This window comes from Hakea prostrata, chromosome 10 (assembly GCF_041222555.1).
Source record: "Hakea prostrata isolate BN-2017 chromosome 10, UWA_Hpros_2, whole genome shotgun sequence".
NCBI lineage: Eukaryota > Viridiplantae > Streptophyta > Magnoliopsida > Proteales > Proteaceae > Hakea > Hakea prostrata.
The window spans coordinates 10580399-10602209 of record NC_142609.1 but is presented as its reverse complement, the minus strand read 5'-3'; the positions used below and the strand labels follow the sequence as shown (position 1 = coordinate 10602209).

General features: G+C 38.4%; 2 protein-coding genes across 2 annotated transcripts; one reads left to right on the top strand and one right to left on the bottom strand.

The window, feature by feature from the left end:
- Nucleotides 1-411: 411 nt before the first annotated feature.
- LOC149001865 (protein BPS1, chloroplastic-like) lies at nt 412-1302 on the top strand. Its single transcript, XM_089138596.1, has one exon. The coding sequence runs from the start codon at nt 412-414 to the stop codon at nt 1300-1302; it is 891 nt and encodes a 296-aa protein (XP_088994722.1).
- Nucleotides 1303-1874: 572 nt separating this feature from the next.
- Nucleotides 1875-20454, bottom strand: LOC149001864 (agamous-like MADS-box protein AGL15). The gene is made up of 8 exons (XM_089137665.1): nt 20102-20454; nt 16050-16125; nt 15172-15236; nt 14969-15068; nt 5106-5147; nt 3754-3795; nt 3461-3627; nt 1875-1976 (listed from the first exon to the last, which is right to left on the bottom strand). Exons 1-8 carry the CDS (start codon nt 20281-20283, stop codon nt 1889-1891), a joined length of 762 nt encoding a protein of 253 aa, XP_088993791.1. The 5' UTR covers nt 20284-20454; the 3' UTR covers nt 1875-1888.
- Nucleotides 20455-21811: the final 1357 nt, after the last annotated feature.

The following is a 21811-nucleotide window of genomic DNA, read 5'->3' as shown; positions in this document are numbered from 1 at the left end:
ATCTTTTGTGGATTCCAGCTAATACCCTCGCCGTCAAAGGTCATTTTCGTAAAAGCACAAGTGAACTTCGCCTCTGATTCTCGCAGGTTTCTTCGTTCCACGAAGCGCATTTCGTGCAGATCAATATAGGCACCAGTGCTGCGCGGAAACGTGTTTGTTGCGGATAAATACAATTGACCGCCGCCAGAAACCTTGGCCTGTTTGAAGCTTTCCAATGGTCTACTCCTTATCACCCAGTCCCAGTTTTCCTTGGACGCCAATGGAGGCATCACTGCAATTCCCAAAGTCCAACCCTACATAAGAAGCATAACCCCATAAACAGTTTTCTCCAATTCAAATCCTTATTTCTTCACTTACTTGGTTGTTCTTCTCATGATTCTCTTGGCCCATCTGCACAGTCTATTCTCCAAAATGGATAATCACCACACCCACCAAAATGAAGAAACGTTTTCTGCTTCTCTACCAGCATTTGAATCCGCGATTTCAACCAGCTTGATTCAGTTCTCCTTATCTACCAAGCCTGGATCGGAAATCCTGACCTTATCATGGATTCTGCAATGTTTGCAGCTTCTACCCAACATGAACAAAGCATTTGAGAAACTCATATCGGATCTTGACTATCCAATGGATAGATGGGAAGCTCCTTCTGTGGATGAGTATCTTAAAGTCAGCTTGAAATTGCTCGATGTCCTCAACTCCATAACCTCCTCTGTTTGTCATCTAGGTCAAGCCCGTATGTCTCTCTCCCATGCCTTGACCCTTCTGGAGGATTCACCTTCCTTCGCAATGGAACATCTGAAAGCAATTCAACCAGTTGTTTCTAAAAAGAAATGGGAAGAAGCAGCAAATGAAGTCAAACTGGAGGAGGGAAAAAGTTCACCTGGGAAAGAATGGGTTATCTGCCAAGCTATAGCAATCATGAAGGTCGTCGCCTGTTGGGTATGTGCTGTTGTGGAATCAAGTCTCTCTGGTGATGTTGAATCATGCCTGAAACTCAAGAAGACAATTGATGGGTTCCCTAATTCTTCATTGATGAACTTGCATACATGTGTCTGTGAAGAGATGATGGCGAAGGGGGTTCTGTTTGAGGTAAGAGAGGTTAATAATGGGATTGCTCAGCTTGTTGCAGTTGCTAATGGAGAACCAAGCCGTGATGTTGCGGAGGAATTAGGTAGAAGAGTAGAGATATTGGAGAAGAAATTGGAGGATGTCACAGACGAGGTAAATCAGATTTTCTCAGAGGTTATGTTGAAGAGAAATAATTTGCTTGGTGACCTCCGCCAGAGGTTGCAGCAGAAATAAACCATTAGTTTCATGTATATACAAAGAATACCATGAATTCTCCAATAAGAACTCCATTATGCAAATATCAGACAAACTGATTTTTCCTTTTTAAATTTCTTAATAAATTTCATATTTTTGAATCTTTGTTGTATGTAAATCAATAATAAATTTCATGTTTTAGAATCATTGTTGTATGTAAATCAATAGAATCTTTCTCCCTGTTCTCTTAACAAATCATTCCTAGGCCATTTCATAAAATAAGAAAGAATGGTCTTCATTGCTCCAAGTTTTAAGTATCATAGCACCAAAACAAAGAGACCCAAATCAGAAAATGGCTTCATTACTCCAAAATGGTTCAAACTAAACGACACTGACACGACCTAGAAAGAGTCCACCTATTCCCTGTTTGGGGGGAGGGGAGAAATTGGACCTATAGCTTCAGATGATCCAGAAGCTACCCAATTGAAAACAACAAAATGCAAACTGCCATATTTGTTATGATCAATGTTTCAATTCTATACTTTTCGACCAGTAATGGAGGACTACTCAAGAACTCCAGCAGCATTACTCTGTTGCAAGATGAGATAAGACATTTTACTAAGTATTAGGATGGACCCATTCTAGCCCCAGAATCAAAGGAGCAAGATGTTCCTTCAGGTGCTTTCCTCTTGCGGTTAACTTCGGTTGACAACCTAACAGAAAAAAGAAAGAGGAATAAGTCAAGATTGTGGAATTCATAGCTGAAAACAAATAAACATTCTCTTATTCTGAGACGGTAGGCCATATTTATGCTTTAAAGCATAAAACAATGACAAGCAACAAAATCTGAGAGACATAGATGACAATTATTGGAGCTAGTCATGTTGAGGAAATGAAGACAAAAAAAAAGCCAACAGAAAAAGTAAATTTCATGTTACGGCTATTGTGACATTGAAAGTGATGACCTATGAGCAAATGTAACTCTCATTAAAATTAACAAGGGGAAAACAAAGCTGGGGTGCTTCAATTAGAATAAAGGCCTTGATATCCTACTTTCACTAAAATTGTGCACTCCATAATCTTCCATCTTCTCTTGTTTCTGGTATTGCCCCATATTTGACAACGTAGGCAGAAAAAGAATAATAACTTGGTTCTAGACATCTACCGATATACCTATAATGATCTGCCATCAGTGGCAGAGCTTCCCTAGTGGCAGTGGACCGTACCCCCAAATTTTTACAAATTTCCCTAGAAAGACCCCTCTAGCACTCTTTCCATGTGTGCAATCCACAATTGCGCAAACCCCCCCCCCCCCCCCACCCCAAAAAAAAAAAAAAAAAAGAAAAAAGAAAAACCAATTTTCTGGAATTTCCCTCGATAGACCCCTCTAGCCCACTATGTCTGAAATACCAGAACTTGCAACCGTTCCCCCCCCCCCCCCCCACTTCAATTTTTTGAAAGTTCCCTAGAGAGACCCCTCTGGCTCCACCCCTGTCAGCCATATAATAGCACCACTCCCCCCTCCCCCCCTAACAATGTTAATTCTTGGCTCCACCTCTGTCAGCCATATAATTGGTATTCATAGTAGTGAGGAACATTACCTATTATTTGTAACAGCTTGTATGGCAAGTCAGAAGTCACAACACATCTCTTTGAAAAGACTACAAATGACAGCTAACTGGATAGGTTAAGGAAGCAAAGTATTTTTGTAAATGACTATGTTTCTTGTCTTGCTTCACAGGTAATAAGAGAAACACTACCTTCCAGGCCTTCACATTACTTTAAAAAAAAAAAAACCAGAAGAGTAACTCTAAACAGACCAAAGAGATAACTCAGACGCTCCAAAATGCTCCGCATTTTTCAACTCTTTAGAGTTGGAGTGATGTCTCTTAAAAAAGAAAAAAGAAGAAAAAAATTGAGCTATGTAAATAGCAGTTTTGGTTTTGCTATCTAAGACACCTGATAAGGACATTTTGTTGTCATTTCATCTCACTAGACCCGGGGGTAAAAAAAAAAAAAGAGGTGAATAATTTCAGGCTACAAACTCAGAGATCTGGGATCTATAATTAACAAAACAAACTGGTGCATTTCCAAGTTCATCCTCATTGGTGTTTTCACGATAATAAAATCTGTAGAATACTTTATTATTAACAAGAAATAAAATGCATATACAATTTAATTTAAGACAGAAAATTACCCCAAGTGCAACGAAGTCTCTGAATCTCCAGGCTTCTCCCCTGCACAGGCCACACTAGAACTTATTACATCAGGCTTAACGAGACCATATTTCCCTGTAGGCTCGAATCCAAGAAAAGGAGGCATTGAACGTCCGGTTGACAGCAGCAGACCTTTAAGCTCATCAACCTGAAAATTTTGGGCGAAAATAGAATTATGGAAGTGTCAAAGTTGCATTTAATAGTTAAGTGTCGAAGACTCAAAGTAGCATTTAATAGAAACTTCTCTCAGAAATCATAGAAATCTTTGGCTTGCCTGCCGGCGTAAAGTCTCATTCTCCAGCATGGCTGCTTGTTCCTGAGAAAGCAAAAAGTAATTCTTTAAAACTGCTTCAGTGATTAACTTTACTTCAGAAGCACATAAGCATATTGATAGTTGTTAACAATACTGGCTAATGACAAAAACCTAACTGACACCACCTAACACAACCAATTGACACAAAATTAAGCTGATGCAGATAGGACAAGGTAATCCAGTGAAAACTAAGGTAACCACTGGCATTGTAAAATACAGTAAGTTGACAAAAACACAGGGCCTATATATTATGAGGTTGTTTTGGCATTAAATATATTGATCCTGTACATAAAGAGGTCATGTCCAAGTTGAGGAAAATATGATATGTCACAACCTGAACAGGAGTTACAATCCACTACCCCATGGTTAAAAGAAAATATGGCCAGAAAAATTCTCAAGGATTAAGTCTACAGCTTTTAACGAGGATATCTAAATAAATGAATATGTCAGCCACCTTCACTTTTGAGTCTTAATACCACTCAAATGTTCTCATTTTTTTCTAACACAATTTAGTCATAATGCAGCTCAAAATGTTCTCATTTTGTGTCTAACATCAAAACTAGATGGCAAAGCTGACTAATGGGCTTCATGCTGTCACTCTAAGAACATTCACATTCCGACTCCTGATAACCTGTACAAAGAGGTATTTAATCTCAGGATTCTGGTGAATGTTTAGAAAACTACTGCCTGTAATATAAGATCTTGTTTGAGGTTCGAGCCATGTCTCACCAATTTGAAAAGTGATATCGCAAATGGTAGAAAGAAAAGAAAAAAAGGAGAAATTTGTAAGGTGTTGATTTGTGTTAAGCTACTGCACATGGCAAGAGTAATCTTCATGAGAAATAGCAACAATGTAAGGATTATCTCTTTGCAAGCCTTGACCTGGGGAAAGAATTTATTGAGTTTTGTCAAACAGTAATTTAGTCAAGCAATGGCCTGAAAGGGAAGTCTTCCAGTGGAATACCAAAGAACCTTGACTACTTCTCTACAAGGCTTAGATATTCTCTATCTATCACTATAGAAACTTCACAAGGCAACAAATTTTATCATCAAAAAATAAATTTAAAGTTCTCAGAATCTACAAGATTAAACAATTATATTCCCTATCCTCTTCTCCCAGTATCATAGCTGTATACTATGCTTACATAGTATTCTAGAAGATCTGAGTAAATTCTCATTATCATTCTTGTTTTCTTTCTGCAATCTCATAAGAAAAAATTGTGTGCATGAATGAGTGCAAAAAAATACCTTCAAAACAAAAACACCATTTCAACCCAATAAAATGCCAAATAAGTATTAACAATATACTGTACCTTCAACCTCGATTTTTCGAGCTGTTCCAACATTAAACGTTCCTGAAACATCAGAATTTCCCATTAAAGTCATAAAACCACGTGTTACCTACATGTAAAAATGGTAAGATCACAATTTCAGGATTAGCATTAGGCACCAGTACTGAGAGGGATACAACATGAATGTTTGGGTTAATTTTGTTTCCTTTTGGATTTGTTTGGTTGCAAGGGGAACTAAAGGGAGGTGAAATTCTTTGGAAACCTCAGTCATACTCCTAACACTCCCCCTTAAGTTGAAATGCATGCCCAACTTGGTCAAAATAGGATCAAATATCTGTCCAGGTAAACAATTTGGTGAAGACATCTACAACTTGATTTTCAGACTTCACTAATGGCATATAGATTATGCCCACTTTCCAATTTTTCTTTGATAAAATATCTATCGACTTCCACTTGCTTTGTCTTGTCATGTTGCACTGGATTATAGGCAATGCTTGTAGTAGCTTTGTTGTCACAATAGAATTTTATGGGAAGAGACAATGGCACTCAGATCTTCTAGTAGGCCAAATTTAGGGTAGGTAACTTGGGCAAAAAGGAATAAATTCTTGGACTATTACTAACTTTAGCCCTTAATAATTTTGTAATGGAGTAATATCTGCTAGGGTACAATAGGAAAAATAAAACATTAGATTTGCAGCATCGGTACATCTCCAAAGAGGAAGGTTGTCAAGGTAAAGGGCAAATCTCCAAGGGGAACGGAGACCAGGTTCTGTGTAGGTCAAATGTCAAATGTGCAACAAGGTTGAGTCTCCAAAAAGGAAAATTGCCAAGGTAAATCTCCAACTTTGGGGATCTTCAAATCTACGTTCTCAAAGACCTTGGATTTGCTACAATCTTATGTTTTTGTGTAGCCACTAGAGCTGCAATTTTATGGTCTTTGTGCAATCAATGAAGAAGCACTCTTAAGGAGTTTATGTAGCCCTTAGGCGCTTCATTTAGTTGTCTTCCTAGAGAAAAGAGCTCTTTAGTGTTGATATATTGGATTTATTTAAGCTGCTATCTTTCATGGGTTTATGAAAATTGAGTGCTGCACATAGTTTAACTTTTGACCCAGAAGACCGAAATTTAAACCGCAAACCAAGACGAAACCAATAAGGCGAAATTTCATGCTCTGGTTTCAGTTCTCTCCCTGTATGTATTCAAAATCTAGAGTCTTTTAATCCTAACTAAAATAATAGTAATATAGTAACAAATAATGACTACTTAAACCCCATCATTCATCACTTTCTTTGTCCAAAAAAATAAAAGAAAAGAAAGAAAGAAAAGTTAATCATTTCCTTTGAAATTCTCACAAAATCCCTCGCATAGTCGCAATGCCCAAGGAAGAGGAAGGAACTTGTAATGCACGTCATGAACATGTGGAGCTCTCCGGATCTAGCAGAGATAATATACCTTCCTCGCCGGAAGATGATCAGACCAACCCTCCAGCTTGAGGGTGAGCACTAGAATATAAGCCAAAAAAAGGGTAAAAATTGAAGACCTGATCTTGAGATTATCATCAGGCACTAATCCTGAGAGGGATCAAACATGAATGTCTAGGTTTAGTTTTGTTTCCTTCTTGTTTAAGAACTTTATTATCTTGATGTAGATTCTTACATTTATGTTAAGGTTTGAGAGGTCCTAACTAATTAATCTGAAGCCTCCTTTGGTCTGAAACACTTCTCTCTATTTTCTCTTGTTCTCCTTCCTCTTTGCCTCTGGTTTTCTTCATATTTATAGTGTCAAAGAGACGGATGTGATATTTCAGCTTCTTTACTTTTGGACTGGACTTAATCTTCAACACTAGTATACATAATCAATAACATATTTTGTATGCATGTTAATCATAATATTTCTTTATTTCACACAAAAATAGAGGTATAGGGGCCAGTTGATCATATAATTGGCTTTGTCTTGGTCATTAATACATCGAACTTACCGACCTCAAGTCAAGGCTATTAGTGGAATTTAAGTTTTGTAGCCATCATTGTACATATAAAGTAAATCAACTTGACTCATCAGAACCTTCAATGAACTATATACAGATAAAATCTAATTTATTTATTTCAAAAAAGTAGGAGTGGTTATTAGGTTTAACTTTTTAATATCAATGCCAGAATGTGTTTGTTGAAGGGGCCACCACTTCATCTGATTGTAATAGCTCACGATTGTAGGAACCTTACTTCTGTTGTCTTGTCTCTCTTCTTCTATTTTGTCTTGATTCTAGTTTGTGTTTCCTTTTACATGGCATCAAAACTATAGGAAGGAAAAAGAAGAAGAAAAAGAAGAAAAACTTGGAAGAATACAATTATCTATTTTCCTGTGTCCTCAGCAACAATTTATATCTAAAGATGGTATTCTGCAACAACTCATAATTTTTTGGTGATGTTGTTTGATCTAGAACAACCTATACCTACTTATCTGGCTTATACTACTCTATACTGCCTAGTTGATCAATGGTAACCTCTACTGTCTATTTGGTCCGCAATACCCGGTACTTTTTGTCTAGTCTACAGTAACCCAATATCATCTAATCCACAATAACCTATTTTGTCTATCTATTATTGGACTTGTTTTATCTGAGACCTTTGCTTGGAGCTCTATATCTTCTTCGTTTGAGAAAAATACTACCTAATATCTGATATTTATGATGAAGCTGTTAAATGCTACACTTTTTGAGAAGATGACTACTTACTACCACTCATAGTTGTCAAGGCTCCAAGCTGACGACGTGTCCAAGGGGGCAAAGAAAACCAAGGCATCACCTACGTAACTAGGCAATACCTGGATGCCCAGAACCATAGAAGAACCTGGATGCCTAGGCATCACCTAGGTGACACCTTGACAACTATGCTACTACTAGCCTTCTTAAGATGTACCTCTGAGATCGTTTTGCTGCCATTTTTGTGGACTGCAGATCGCATTCTCCATGGCCTATTTTGCTCATTGCAGATTGGGTTTTTTTTTATTTGACATGAGGATTATTATACACTGATACTACTGATTACATTTGTACTGAAGTTGATTTTGGTACCAATCTTAAATATCAGTGTCTCTTTCTCTTCATGCTCACTAGCATCTAAAACTGATAATTAAGATTGGTGCTGATTTTAATATCTATTCTTTATTGGTCCAAGTTGAAGCCTTAAATGTGTATGCCCCAACTTGAGGGGAAGTGTTGAAGTTGTGGTAATAGAAATTTAGTTATACCATTCCTCACTTTTGAAGTAGAAGATAGCCTAAATTGCAAGTGGTTCCTAGCTGCACGTTACGCTAGTCCAGTTGAGCCTCACCGGAATTTGATGTGGAATGATATTCAGGAGGCTATGTTTACTTTTCAGCGGCCTTGGATGGTTATGGGGAACTTTTATAACGTGGTGGATCCTTGGGAAGCTAAACAGTGGTGCTCCAGTGTCTATTTGAAAAATCCTCCAGATTTTAAGGAAATTATCAATAAATGTAGTATGATGGATATGGGAGCTATAGGGCCAAGATTCACATGGCATGGTCCCAGGTGGAATGGTCCAACCTGAATTTTCAGAAGGCTTGATAGAAGTCTCTGCTCTACAGATTGGAGATTTTTTTTTTCTGAAGCAGAGGTTACAGTTCTTCCTCAGTTGAAGTCTGATCATCACCCCATTCTTGTTGACTCCACTCCCAAGTCCCAGCAGAGGTCCTTTCTGGAATCAACCCCTTGGAATGGAGGCTATGTGGCTGACTTGCTTAGAGTTCCCTAATGCAATTAAAGACGGTTGAGATACAAATTTGCAACTTAATATGGCCCTTAACAAACTTCAAGAACATCCTATTCATAAGAAGTGCTTTGGCTGTCTGGAAAATCAAAAAAAGAGGTTACATGCCAGGTTGGGGGGCAGACAGAAAAGATTAGACTTTGGAAATTATAACCCTTATCTCATTTGGTTGGAACAGAATTTGAGGATGGAGCTCAAGCAAGTCCTTATGAGGGAAGATATTATCTGGCCACATAAATCCAGAAAGGAATGGGCATCTCAAGGTGACCGCAACAGCAAGTACTTCCACCCAGGGTCTAGGTTAGGGGTAATTAGGTAAATTCCCTAACCAAAGGGTTAGCCCAGGAAATTCAGCAAAGGGAAAGGGCTGAAACCGAGGGCTTTGGGGTAATTTTAAGGCTCAAACGATGGCTGAAATTGAGGGTTTAGGTCTGAAATTGATCAGTTTAGGGATTTGAAAAATTATGCAAAACATCCTAATGAAGAGGATGAGGTGGAAGAAAATTCCAGATTAGTTTAAATAGGGCTGATCGGGCAATTACTTATAGGAATGGTTTCTAGAGCTTAGGGCAATCCTAAGGGAGGGTGAAGGGGGGTCTAAGGGGGCTGGGAATCAAGGTAGAACAGGGAAGGGGGTATGCTGTATCACAGGGAAGAAGAAGAGGGGGGAGGGTCATGGTGGCTAGAGAGGGGGTAGGGTTTGGGCTGAAACTGCAGGGGAGGGACAGGAGGGTGTTCACAATGGCTGAGGGAGGTGGGGAAGGGGTTAGGGGACTTCTGTACTGACTTGTAACTCACAAAACTTGCTGGAACTTGCAGTTGAGTGCTTGGAAGAAAAGATGAAGATCTCAAAATTTGGAAACAAGAAACCAGCCGCAGGTCACCCAAAGGATCCCACGACTTTCTCAAGTTAATTCTCAAATCAATATTTATTCCTTAATCAAAAGCTGCCTATTACACCCAAATGATTAGGCTATTTATAGCCTTCAGAATCCAAATTGACTTTATTAAGAACTCCCTAACTAATAGGGATTCAACTACTACAAAACTTGGACCTTAATTTAACAAATACTTACTAAAAAGGACTCAACTACAAATTTCAGAAAAAAAAACCCGACTCCTAAGAGATAAAGTCCCGTAAGATAAGGAACCCTATCCTAACCAACTAACAACCCTATCATAACCAACAACTAACAAACAATCTTTCAACTGAACTACTTAACAAACTCGGACTCTAAATAAAATAAAAAACAGAATTAAGCTCCAAATTTTTAGTTGGACTTGATCCCACAAAGTAAACTCGAACCAGGGGGAAAATGACCAATTTGCTCCTGCACTGGTTCAGCCCTCCTGGTTTGGCTCCTACTTCCGAATGGGCTTGGGTCCTCTTTTCTCTCTTTTGAGGCTGTCTAGGGCAGGTTACATCAGAGGGGCTTCATGATAGCGAGGATGAATGAGTGATTGACACTGACCTTGCAAGAACTTGTGGTCAATTTTTTCAAGGCCTTTTCTCTGACACAGAGCAATCCACGGGTATGCTTATTATTACTCATCACTTTCTTGCCTTTTATTTGTGCTCACTTACAGGTGTGGGCTGTAAAGAAGAAATATATAAGGTGGTCAAGCAAATCAAGGCCCCAAGACCTAATGGGTTTCCAGGGGCTTTCTACCAGTTCTCTTGGGATACCATAGGGAGATCACTGACGAGAACTGTGCAGGAAGGCTTCTTGGATGAGCTCGATAGGTAGCTCAATCAGACATTTATTGCTTTAATTCTGAAGGTGGAGAAGCTTGAATCCATTTCCCAATTACACCAGATCTCTCTTTGCATGTCAATCTCAAGGTCATTACCAAGGTGATCACTAGCCACTTGAAGGAGATTATGCCTACCTTGGTATCACCCAACCAAGATAGTTTTGTTCCAAGTCGTCACATTTAGGAGAATATTATCATTGCTCAAGAGGTTTTTCATGTTATGAGAAGGAAGACTAAGAAGAAAGGGTTCATGGTCATCAAGATCGATTTGGAGAAAGCTAATGATAGAATCATGTGAGACTTTATTAATGAGACTCTCAAATTGGTGGGCCTCTCAGACACCTTTGAGTGCCTTATCATGCAATGCATCACCACCACCTTTTTGAGCATCCTTTAGAATGGGGAGATCACTTATGGTTTTCATCCCTCTAGAGGATAAGGAGAACCCTCTCGCTCTGTCTATTTGTTCTTTGTATGGAGAGGCTCTCTCACTATATACAGGATGCAGTTTCTAATGGTGGTTGGAAGGCTATCAAGATGGGGAGAAGAGGAACGGGAATCTCGCACCTCGTGTTGGCTAATGGTGTTGTCCTATTTGCAGAACCCTCCTTGAGTTAGACCCATCTGGTTATTGACACTCTAGACAAATTTTGTGGTGTATCTGAGAAGCAAAGTGAGCATTATAAAGACCAGCATTTACTTTTCCAAGAATAAGAGAAGGCAACAAATCAATGAAATCATCCATCTGAGTGGGTTCACCTAGACCACAGACATTGGGCGTTATCTTGGAGTGCCAATTTGAGTGGTAGACTGATGAAAAATACTTGTAGTTGCATTCTTACTAAGGCTAAGAATTGGCTTGCAAATTGGAAAGCCTCCTCTCTTTCTTTGTCCTGGAGAGTGACTTTGGCAAAATTTGTTGTCATGGCCATACCATAGTATTCCATGCAAACGGGCCCTAGTCCCTAAGGCATTCTGACTGAGGTGGAGAAGGCGTGCATTTATTTGGGGTGATATGTCCTCGCGGAAGAGAATGCACTTAGTTGGTTGGGATACCTTATGCAAGGATAAGGTGATAGGAGTTTTAGGCTTCAAACATCTTGCCTTGGTTAATGAAGCATACATGATGAAGTTGGCATGGACGTTTCTCCATAAAAACCACCTTTGGACTGAAGTGCTTGAGGCCAAGTATATATCCTTGAAGAGGCATAACAGATTCTTTGATTGTATGATGGAATCTCCTCTTTGGAAGGCGATTTGTGAAGTTGCACCAAGGGTGCATCACATAGCAAGATTTGGCTGGGGATGGGACTTCTTTGTTGTTCTAGCTTGATGATTGGATGGAGGCTGGTGTCATTCTAGCTTCAGCTGTTATCACCATGGTGGGAGATCTCGCTCCCGAGCGAGATCTCGCCACTCAGAAATACCGAGATCTCGACCGAGATGGCGAGATCTCGGTCGAGATATGCCAAAAAATTGGCGGTAGTCTCGGTGGCCCATCTCGGTGGGTTTTAGGGCTCTGGTTGGGCTGAAACTTGGTATTTAGCCTATTTAAGGCCTTTTGAACACATTGGTGGCCTTAGATTTGTGAGAAAATAACCCTAACTACGTCTTCTAAGTCAACCCTATGTGTAAAACCGAAATGTAGAGATATCAAGTAATTCATGTTATCAACTATAAAGTATTAAATACATTACACATCAAACTATCAAAGAACTTAAATGGCTTCAAAATTTTACAACCATAAGAAGTTTTAGACTTTTAGTAAGTCATAAATCATAATCCATAAGTTCACAATCACAATCACAAGAGTATGTGAGTAATAAGATTACAAGACAAGCAAGAGTATCACTCGAGTTCTTGCCATCAACGATTGAGTGGCCACATATGACTCCCAAGTCAACTCATCACTATAGTATGTCACATATAGATTTAAATGTCACATTAAATTGGTTTCCATGAAAGTTAGATAAAAGCTTATGGATCAACATATATTTACACTAAACTCACACACCCATTGTAGAATATTCTATTTGAAAAAATTCAAATTTGGGGGAAAATCTTACCCTTTGTTGTAGATCTAGTTGAAATAGGCTTGAATGATGATAATTTGATGTTGTAGATGTCTTAAAGATGTTTAGAAGTTGAATCCCCAACAAATTCTGACAAAAAATCAAGTTTTTGGCAATTTTTTATGGTTGCAGCGAGATCTTAGCGAGATCTCGGCGAGATATGGCGAGATCTCGGCGAGATGTGGCGAGATCTCCCATCTCGCAGATCTCGCCTCTCCTCTCATCTCGCTATGTCAAAATAGCGAGATATCTCGCGAGATCTCGCGAGATCTCCCACCATGGTTATCACTCCTCTCCTGATCAGTCGGAGTTAGAAGAGATTGGCCGAGTAAGTTGATGGTGAGGGCAACTGGAGGTGGGCTTAAGTATGTTTCTCCCTATGAGGTGTACTCTAGAATTGCCAATTTTCAAACCCTATGGATGGTCGTGATGTCTGGAGATGGTCTCTCTCAAGCAATGCTATCTTTTCAGTTGGTGAGGGCTAGGTTATGGAAGGCCATCTGGAAGCTTCATGCCCCGTATAGAGTTAGCTACTTCCTGTGGTTAGCTCGCCATGATCGGTCTCTCACTAATGATAAGAAGAGAAGGCTTCAGCTGTTAAACCATGGGATGTGTAGTTTTTGCCTCAGCAGAAGGGAAGATATCCTCCTTGTCCTAAGGAAGTGTTGTTATGCTAAAGGAGTTTGGTATAAGATTTTACCCTCTTCTTGTAGTTCATGGTACAGCCTGAGGATGTGCGGGGGTGGACCAAGGTTAATCTTGTTGGATCCTCAGCTATGAGGTTTGGGGTGGATCCATGGCCAACTATTTTTGCTTGTGCCGCATTTATGCTTTGGACTTGGAAACAAAGACTGCCATGAAGAGAATTTAATAGACGAGGTGATGGTTGGACCCTTATCAAGGAATCTCAGCCTCAATTATTTAAGCTTGGACCTCATATAGGGTGGTCATTGCTAGATCTTTGGCTGCTGCAGGTAGAGCAAGGCGGAAGGGGGGAAGTTATTAAGCTTAATGCTGATGCACCAGTTAATGAAAGTTTACACAACTTGGAGGAGTTCTAGGTGACCCACAGGTGCTTATAAAGGTGGTTTTGCCAAACATATTATTGGCCTGAGCTCAGTTCTTGAAGCAGAGCTTGCAGCACTCAAGGAGGGCTTGATGCTGTCTACCATGAGGGGGATCCAATCCTTGGTCGTCAAATCCAACTCCCTAGAGGCAATTACTTGCCTTTCCACGAGTAAGGCCTTGGGTGGCTGGCCACCCAGGTTAGTGGATGACATGAAAATCATCCTAAAGTCCTTTATGCAAGTTTCAGTCACTTAATCTCTTGAGATGCAAATGTTGCTGCTGATTGAATGTCAAGGATACCCTTGGTTTTGAGGGAGTCTTTGGTGTCTTTTCTGGATCCACCTCTGGTTCTTGAGGTCATCCTGCAGGCGGAGGTACCTCAAGTTTCTGTTGAGTAGTTCTTTTTTCGTTTGAGTCTTTGACCCTTGTTATGTAACCCCCCCCCCCCCCCCAAAAAAAAAAATTTAGTTATATTCACGATAGGAGAATACTAACCATATTATTTATTATCTATTTCCTAGTTTATCTCTAATTTTTGCTAGTTAGTACAATATTGTGTTTATGAGTCCTTGTTGGATTTTATTTCATTATTTCTTTATTTTATATATTAATAAATAGGCCAAATGTGAGAATGTAAATTACTTCTTCCAAATGGTTCCTTCTCCATTGTTTTACCTCTCCTCTCATCTTCTACTTAATTCTGGTTTGTATAACTGCTCGTTACAATTTTAATCTAGTAGCTCTACAAGCTTGTAAAATATAGAAGGGCAGGTTTTCATACACGGACATATACATACATTGTTGTTTTTTCGACCATTGGATGGACATGAATGTTTACAATACATGGTTTCTCATCTCCATCCACGGTTGAAAACATGTTTGTCCACCATACACAAACCACGTACAAAATTTTGACATAAAAAAATAATAAATAAAATAAAATGAAAAATCAACTCAGGCCAAGAACAATTAAGACCCAAGCTAGCTTGCAACTGAGCAAGCTTGAGTTTTTAGTATTACACCATTCACATGCTATGCTTCAGCCCAAAATCTGTGAGCTTCTCTAGGTCCTAGGTCAAGCTACAGCTTATCCCAGACCAGCTCATTGACAACCAATTTGATTCTTGCAGAAAAGTTTTGAGATAAACTTCAATACTTCATACACGTTTTGATAGTGAATTCTTATAATTTCAAGTACCTTTTTCTGCTTCACACATGCTATCCCTTCATTTAGTATGTGCTCCAGGTGCTGCAATTCTTTCATGCTCAAGCCAGTCAGTTCTTTGCCCATCATCTGCCTACAGAAGATTAATGACCAGAAAAATAGAAAACTCAAATATTAGGATATATGTTCCCCAATAAAATGAAAGAAGGCGGTACATACAACTTTAAAGCACATACAGTTGTGTTATTCGTAACTTGGTAATTTCATCTTTCAGAATGTTCACCTCCTCAGATTGTTGCCTCTGTATGCAAAGAAGTAAGGGTTGGTCAAAAGTATCAAAATAAACAATAAACCTTTTATGTCATAATAGGATTCCAAATAATCAAATTTATTGAGAGAGGGATAGACCATAGAATAGATGTAAGCAAAAAATAATTCACAATAGACTGGATGAAGAAGTTTGCAGATTTCCCAGTTAACAGTTATGTTTCATAAGAAACATGTAACCATGAGACACCAAGTATACCTTAAGAACTCATAACAAGACTACAGTCTAGTAAATGTGCATCAGCATATGAGCTACAGATAACTGCATGAATCTGATAAGTATGCCAGAGACAGTATCCAAGAATATAGGCAATTGAGAATAGAAGTCATTTCCAGGACTTAAATCCCAGGTCCAAACAACACAGCTAACTTGATCTCTGAAAACATATAGTAGCTTCATCTTTTCCTTAATTAAGCCAAATCTAGACATGCCAACATCTAGAGAGACAAAGATCCTGCCATTCATTAATCAAATCAATATGTGTAAGGAATAGTTTAGCATGACAGATGTACATTCTAACATCTACCGAAAAAGATCTATATTGAGGATATGTTTAACCATATACGTTGAACTCAATTTTATATAAGCAATAGGGATGCATGTAGGTGAGAAAATGCTCACTTCAGTGGCAGAATAAGTGACAGAGTGTAATAAATCGGGATAAGCCTGAATTTGTTTTATTTACTTATTTTTTATGTCACAACTAAGAACTTCAGACAAGAAACACCTTGGGCAACTTGAAAAGGAAGAACATCAGATCTTGCAAGTACTTAAAAGAAAAACTACCACTTGCTCATATGGAACTGTAGAAGGTTGAGAACGATCGACACACTTGTTGTATCTCGAAAGTGTCTGCTTCATGCTTCACAAAGAAAACAGCAACCAGATAAGTTCCTTTCAGTCCCAATAGTCCAATTATCATGTAAGTGAAAATATGCATCACATATTCAGAAAGTGACGAATAGTCTAACACAAAATGTCAGAATATTCACATCCAACAAGATCAGAAACTTTAACTATATCCAGATACAGTAATCAATTAAGTAACAAAGTGCAGAAAACTACATAATTTCAAATGAACAACAGCATTCTTAGCAGAAATATGCTCGCCAAAAGTGAAATACAGTCAGACGAAACCCTAAAATAAGTTCTAATCATGATTACGCATTTATAACTAAGGACACTGAGTAGTCTTAACTCATTATAGTAATCAGGTAACTACATGATTCCAACCATGTAGTGCAGTGATTGAAATTGTATAGTTACATCCAAAAGAAGGTTTTAATCCATTCAAAAATGAAATTGTGGAGTAAAGAAATGTGGCTATTTAAAAGCAAAGCAAGAAACCTCCATATGAAATTCATTCACAAAAGAAGTTTTGTCCCAAATAATCCAGAAACAAGTTGGAAGAAATTCCTTCAGCTGAACAGACTTACAGTGCACATAATGGGAAGATATCCAACTTCATTATAAATAGCAAACTCTATATCCTATACTTTCCATATCCAATTACTACACTTTTCCAAAGCCTCATGCAAAACTAAAAATCATGTGAGCATCTTAAAACACATCTACTTTTGGTATACACCATCAGGTAAGATTTTGCGTCAATCTTATCAACAACAAACTGCATATTGTGGATGAAAATAAGGCCACAGTTCTCAGAAAGAAATCCTTAAACAGCAATTTGAAGAGAAAAACAAGAGTTTGTTGGCATCATTATCAATTTTTGCCACAACAAATGCAACATAAGTCCCAGTATAGAATATATGGGCAAATCTATCTAGTCAGCTCAAAAGACGCCACGTCAAATGTTGGATGAGGCGCACAGCTTGTTGATGCAAAAACATTAGAAATAACAACTAGCAACCATACAAGAGAAAGAAGGAAAGACTACTGAGAAGACTAGGGTAGCTAGGGCTTCCCCATCTATGTTGTATTTATGATATAAAGAAGAAAAATCAGCAAGCAAACAGCTTGAGTCCACAATGGAGGGACCCCTCTACCTATTGTGGTCCAATCCCAACTATCCAATGGTTTAACGATCGACATGTAGACCAAACGATTCTCCACAAGCCTATAAAGTCTCAGTCCATTTGTAGTAGTATAAGTGGAAAATGAAGCTTCAAAGATCTGAGTCTGCTGGAGAAATAGATGCAAAAACATACAAGGGACTATGGGAGGATATTTTATTATATTTGAGGCAGGAATTTTGACATGTTGCACTCCAAATGGCAGAAATACACAGTGCACAGTGCACCTCTGGTTGGACCATAAAGTGGAAACTTTCCAGAAATGGGATAAATATACAGACTAATAGAAAAAACAGGAGTATTAAGAATATAATGCACATTGATTTGAGGCTTAAGCAGCATGAGTTTGGGTTAGCCTCTGCAGTCAGCCTGTTATGTCAGCATAGATAAAGGGGGAAAGAGAAGGTAGCAAATACAACTTCCAGCCAAGCAGCTTGCCAATGCAGTTACTGCTATCCTCTGAATTAACAACAATCAATGATAAAAAAAAAAATAATTAAGTTTTTCAGTATTCTTTCCCTTATCTTTCTGACATAAATAGAGTGTCAAGGAGATAGTCAAGCATTTTTATCCCCAAAAAAAAAAGGATAATTAAGAAAGCATTATCATCTTCCCATTACTGAGAGCTTGAAAAGAAATTTATCAATATTCAGAACAGGGTAAGATGGGAAAACATCGATATCCATATACAAAGCACAATATCTGATGGATGATAAGAAGCCTCTATATCAGATTGGTATTCTATTTTATTCTATGTTATTTTTTATACTACTTCATCTTGAATAAGCGGGGATATTTTATGGGTGAACTAAATTGAAAGTATAAAGGTTACCAAGCATTATGGCTAACAGTAGTTCACTAGCAGCTAAAACAACAGTGACATAGCACATATTATCAGAGTAAATGCAGTAGTAACACCAATTCAAAGGGAGTTCTCCCCCGCCTCTCGTTTTTTGCTACATGAGGAAATTGGATCCGTTTGATCAGAAAATGGAGTATGGAAGAGTAACTAGACAATTGAAAACATAGCAACCTAGGTCATATGAACAGGGTCAAATATCAGTGTGATTCACGACTCTGTAAAACTGGTTTTATTTAATATAACAAGAATACCAGAGGAAGAATCAAACTGAAAAAAGAAAAAAATGAATATCTTCAGAGGAAATAATTATAAACAAGTAAAAGCATTTCCAGAGGTGGTCAACAAAATACAGAATTCTAGAGATATTATGAACCAAGCAGGAGCATCTTAACATCTTACATTGTACATTTCATAATCAAAATACCACTAAACATCTACCTATTCAAGTATACAAGATTCCAACTGTCAAATGAAGTAATCAATCCACAGATGGAAGCCAGTGCAAGGAGACTATATTTTCTGAAATGAAATTTGGCTTCCACTAATCATTGAGCCAAATTTAGATGTTTACTGCACTTTTAGTTATAACTGAAGAATTTGTACATTCTCGCTTTTTACTCACATATCAACTATATCCACAAGATATACCTTGCTTACCTGATAAGATCACAGACCCTGCAACAGTTTCAAGAGTACTGACTCACGAAAGTGCAATATAGTCCCTAGCATAAATCATCTAATCCAAAGCATTGTCTACTATAAAAACAACAGGGTTAAAAGATGGAATTGGCCTCTGAATTGAGCCCACTGATTATGATCCCGCTCATTATGGAAGCAGCCACACCTGACTGGGAACAATTGGAACTGTAGAATCACTGTACAGTAAGGTCAATTCCAATGGGGGTCAGCCATTCAACACGGAAGCCACCAGAATCATCGCGATTGGTCCAGCAGATTCCGAACCAAATCATTATGGAAGCTGCTGAATCAGCCCCATAATCAGGTCCAGTTGATTCTGATCCAGATCAACACAGAAACTGCCGGAATTGGCCAGGAACAATTGGAAGGCTTAAAACCACTGTACAGAGAAAGCTGATCCCATGCAAGGGGGAATCAGGACTGATCATCGCTGAATTTGATCTCACTGAATCATTACTGATCCAATTCCCATTTTTTATACCTTAAAACATAGACATAGATCAAAACAACTTTGAAAAATATACTTTGGCATGAACACAGACTGTACTGACAGCATTTTGAATTGTTCCAGAACATAAAATATATATACTTATGCAGTGACTGTTGGAGTGCCTCAGGTACTGGATTCTGGTCCTTGGGTAGAAGCAGAGTAGGCATCATTGTTGATAACTCAACTGGAGAAACGAGAAATTAAAGAGAGGAAGTACAGGAGAAGAATGAGAAAACATGCAATTTGTAACTGACTCAACCCTTCATAAACCTTTTCTTCCTCATCTCACGCTGGCAATCTCTTAGTTGTCAGAGGGGTATACCCCAAAGATGACAAAATATTTGAAATAAAAGGCCACGTTTTTCTTCAAAGTAAAAAAACGCGTGCACAGAGGTAACCGTCACTGAAAGAAAGCTTAGCTGTTAAGTTGCTAAGTTTCCAATGAAAAGCTTATTTAAAGCAAAGCTCCTGTAACATCGACACCATCATCACCACCATTACCAAAACCATAGAGGTGAAACCGATTGAGAGGATATTTTCAATAGGAAAAGAGTTTCAATGCATGGATATGCAACCATTGAAGCAACACCAAAACATGCATGAATACAGAAACAAATTGTACGAATTCATTACACAAACCCATTCAAATAATTTGATTGATTGACACGAAGAAACCGAAAGCCAAAATCTCTTAACAACCAAATAAAAGAAATAGAAAGACAAAAGACAGGGGAAGAGAAAAGATGGTGATTACCCAGAACTAGAGAATTCGAAAAGCTTCCCTGTACTGGAAAAGATGATCAGGGCAACCTCAGAATCGCATAAAACCGACAGTTCATATGCCTTCTTGAGCAACCCAGCCCTACGCTTGGAGAAAGTGACTTGCCTGCTAGTGGCGTTCTCGATCCTCTTGATTTCAATCTTTCCTCTGCCCATTTCCCCTAACCTCTCACTCTCTTCTCCTTCTTCTAACCATCAAAACAAGCCCACCTCCAACTGATATCAATTTCAAACTCCCTCTCTTTCTCTCTCTCTCTTCTTTCTCTACTTTTGTTGTTGAGGTAATAAAGAACGAAAATAGAATACCAAATATAGAGGAAGAGCAGATAGAAGGTCAAGGAAACGTTAAAAACGTTTGCCCATAATGGAAAAGAGCCTGTAAACGGCTACCTTGCATGGCTAATTTGCCATTGTCTCGAATGCAGTGATGGCTAGAGGTTTCTTGCCACATTTAGATCATTTACTATCTCCGTTTCAATTTAGATTTTAATGGGCTTCAACTTTCAACTCATACCCTCCCTATGTTTAGTAAATCCCACTCTCTCTCTCTCTCTCTTTCTCTCTCAGCTTCTTCTTTTGCTGAGAGAGACACACAGAGAGATGTGGAGGGAAAAGAAGACCTTTCGAGTTTCCATGCACCGGCTTTTTCCTATTTTTGTTAAAAATGACCAAAAATATTTTAAAATAGCTGCATTTGCCTCTATTTTCTATTTAAAAATTATAATTTTGAAAGATATAAACAAGATCCAACGGTCTAAACCACTTCTCCCACCACATTGACTACTTTTTCCCATTTTTCCATTCGAAATAGAAAGGTCTTATTTGTCAATAACGATGGGCGGCTTGAACCCTCAAAAGGGTTTCATGCTTTACACATGGTGACTTTTCATTGGAGGAACTCACTCTGCCTTACTAAAATGGCATATCACCTCATATGGGGCTAGTTTAATGTTGGCCCTTAAATGCCCATAAAAACCCTAAATTAAGAAGCCATTTTTATTCCTTTTTAAGACCCTATTAGCATTAATTTATCTGATATATTTCCTGAAGTGCTTCACATTTAATTGATACTTCTATTTATATATTTTGGGTACACCAATAGGGATGAGAAAATGGATTTTAGGAGAGGGATATCTTTCCATGTAAGATGGAAAAGAAATGCGCAGGACCATCAAGCCAATCATTTTGATCGGTTAGATTGGATTTCGGTTGAGATTCTGATCTCGACCATTGAAATTCAACGGCAGAAATTTCAATCTCGACCGAGATTTCGATCCAACGGACTGAAATCTTGCTTGATTGTCATGCGCATGACTCAATCAATTTCGATGGAAAAGGGTAGATACAAGATGCTATATAACATAGTCAACACTAGCACTTTATGAAAACTTTTCCTTTTTTCTCTTGGGGATGCATTTTCTTTTTGATTTATGAGTTTGAATCACCTACCCCTGAGAGAGAGATCTAGATTGAGGATTGGCAACTCTATACCACACAATGAGTGAAAGTCTCATCTTGAACATTGGCTTTATCAAGTGTCTGGCGTTGTAAATCTGGACTCTTTACTTTCTTATTGTGTGGGTGGCAAAAGATGGTAGGTCCTCTCTAATGCGTGTAGTGTGGGGTGAAAAGAGGACTGGAAAAGACGACCCTGCCCGATAAAGATTATTCACATTAATTAACC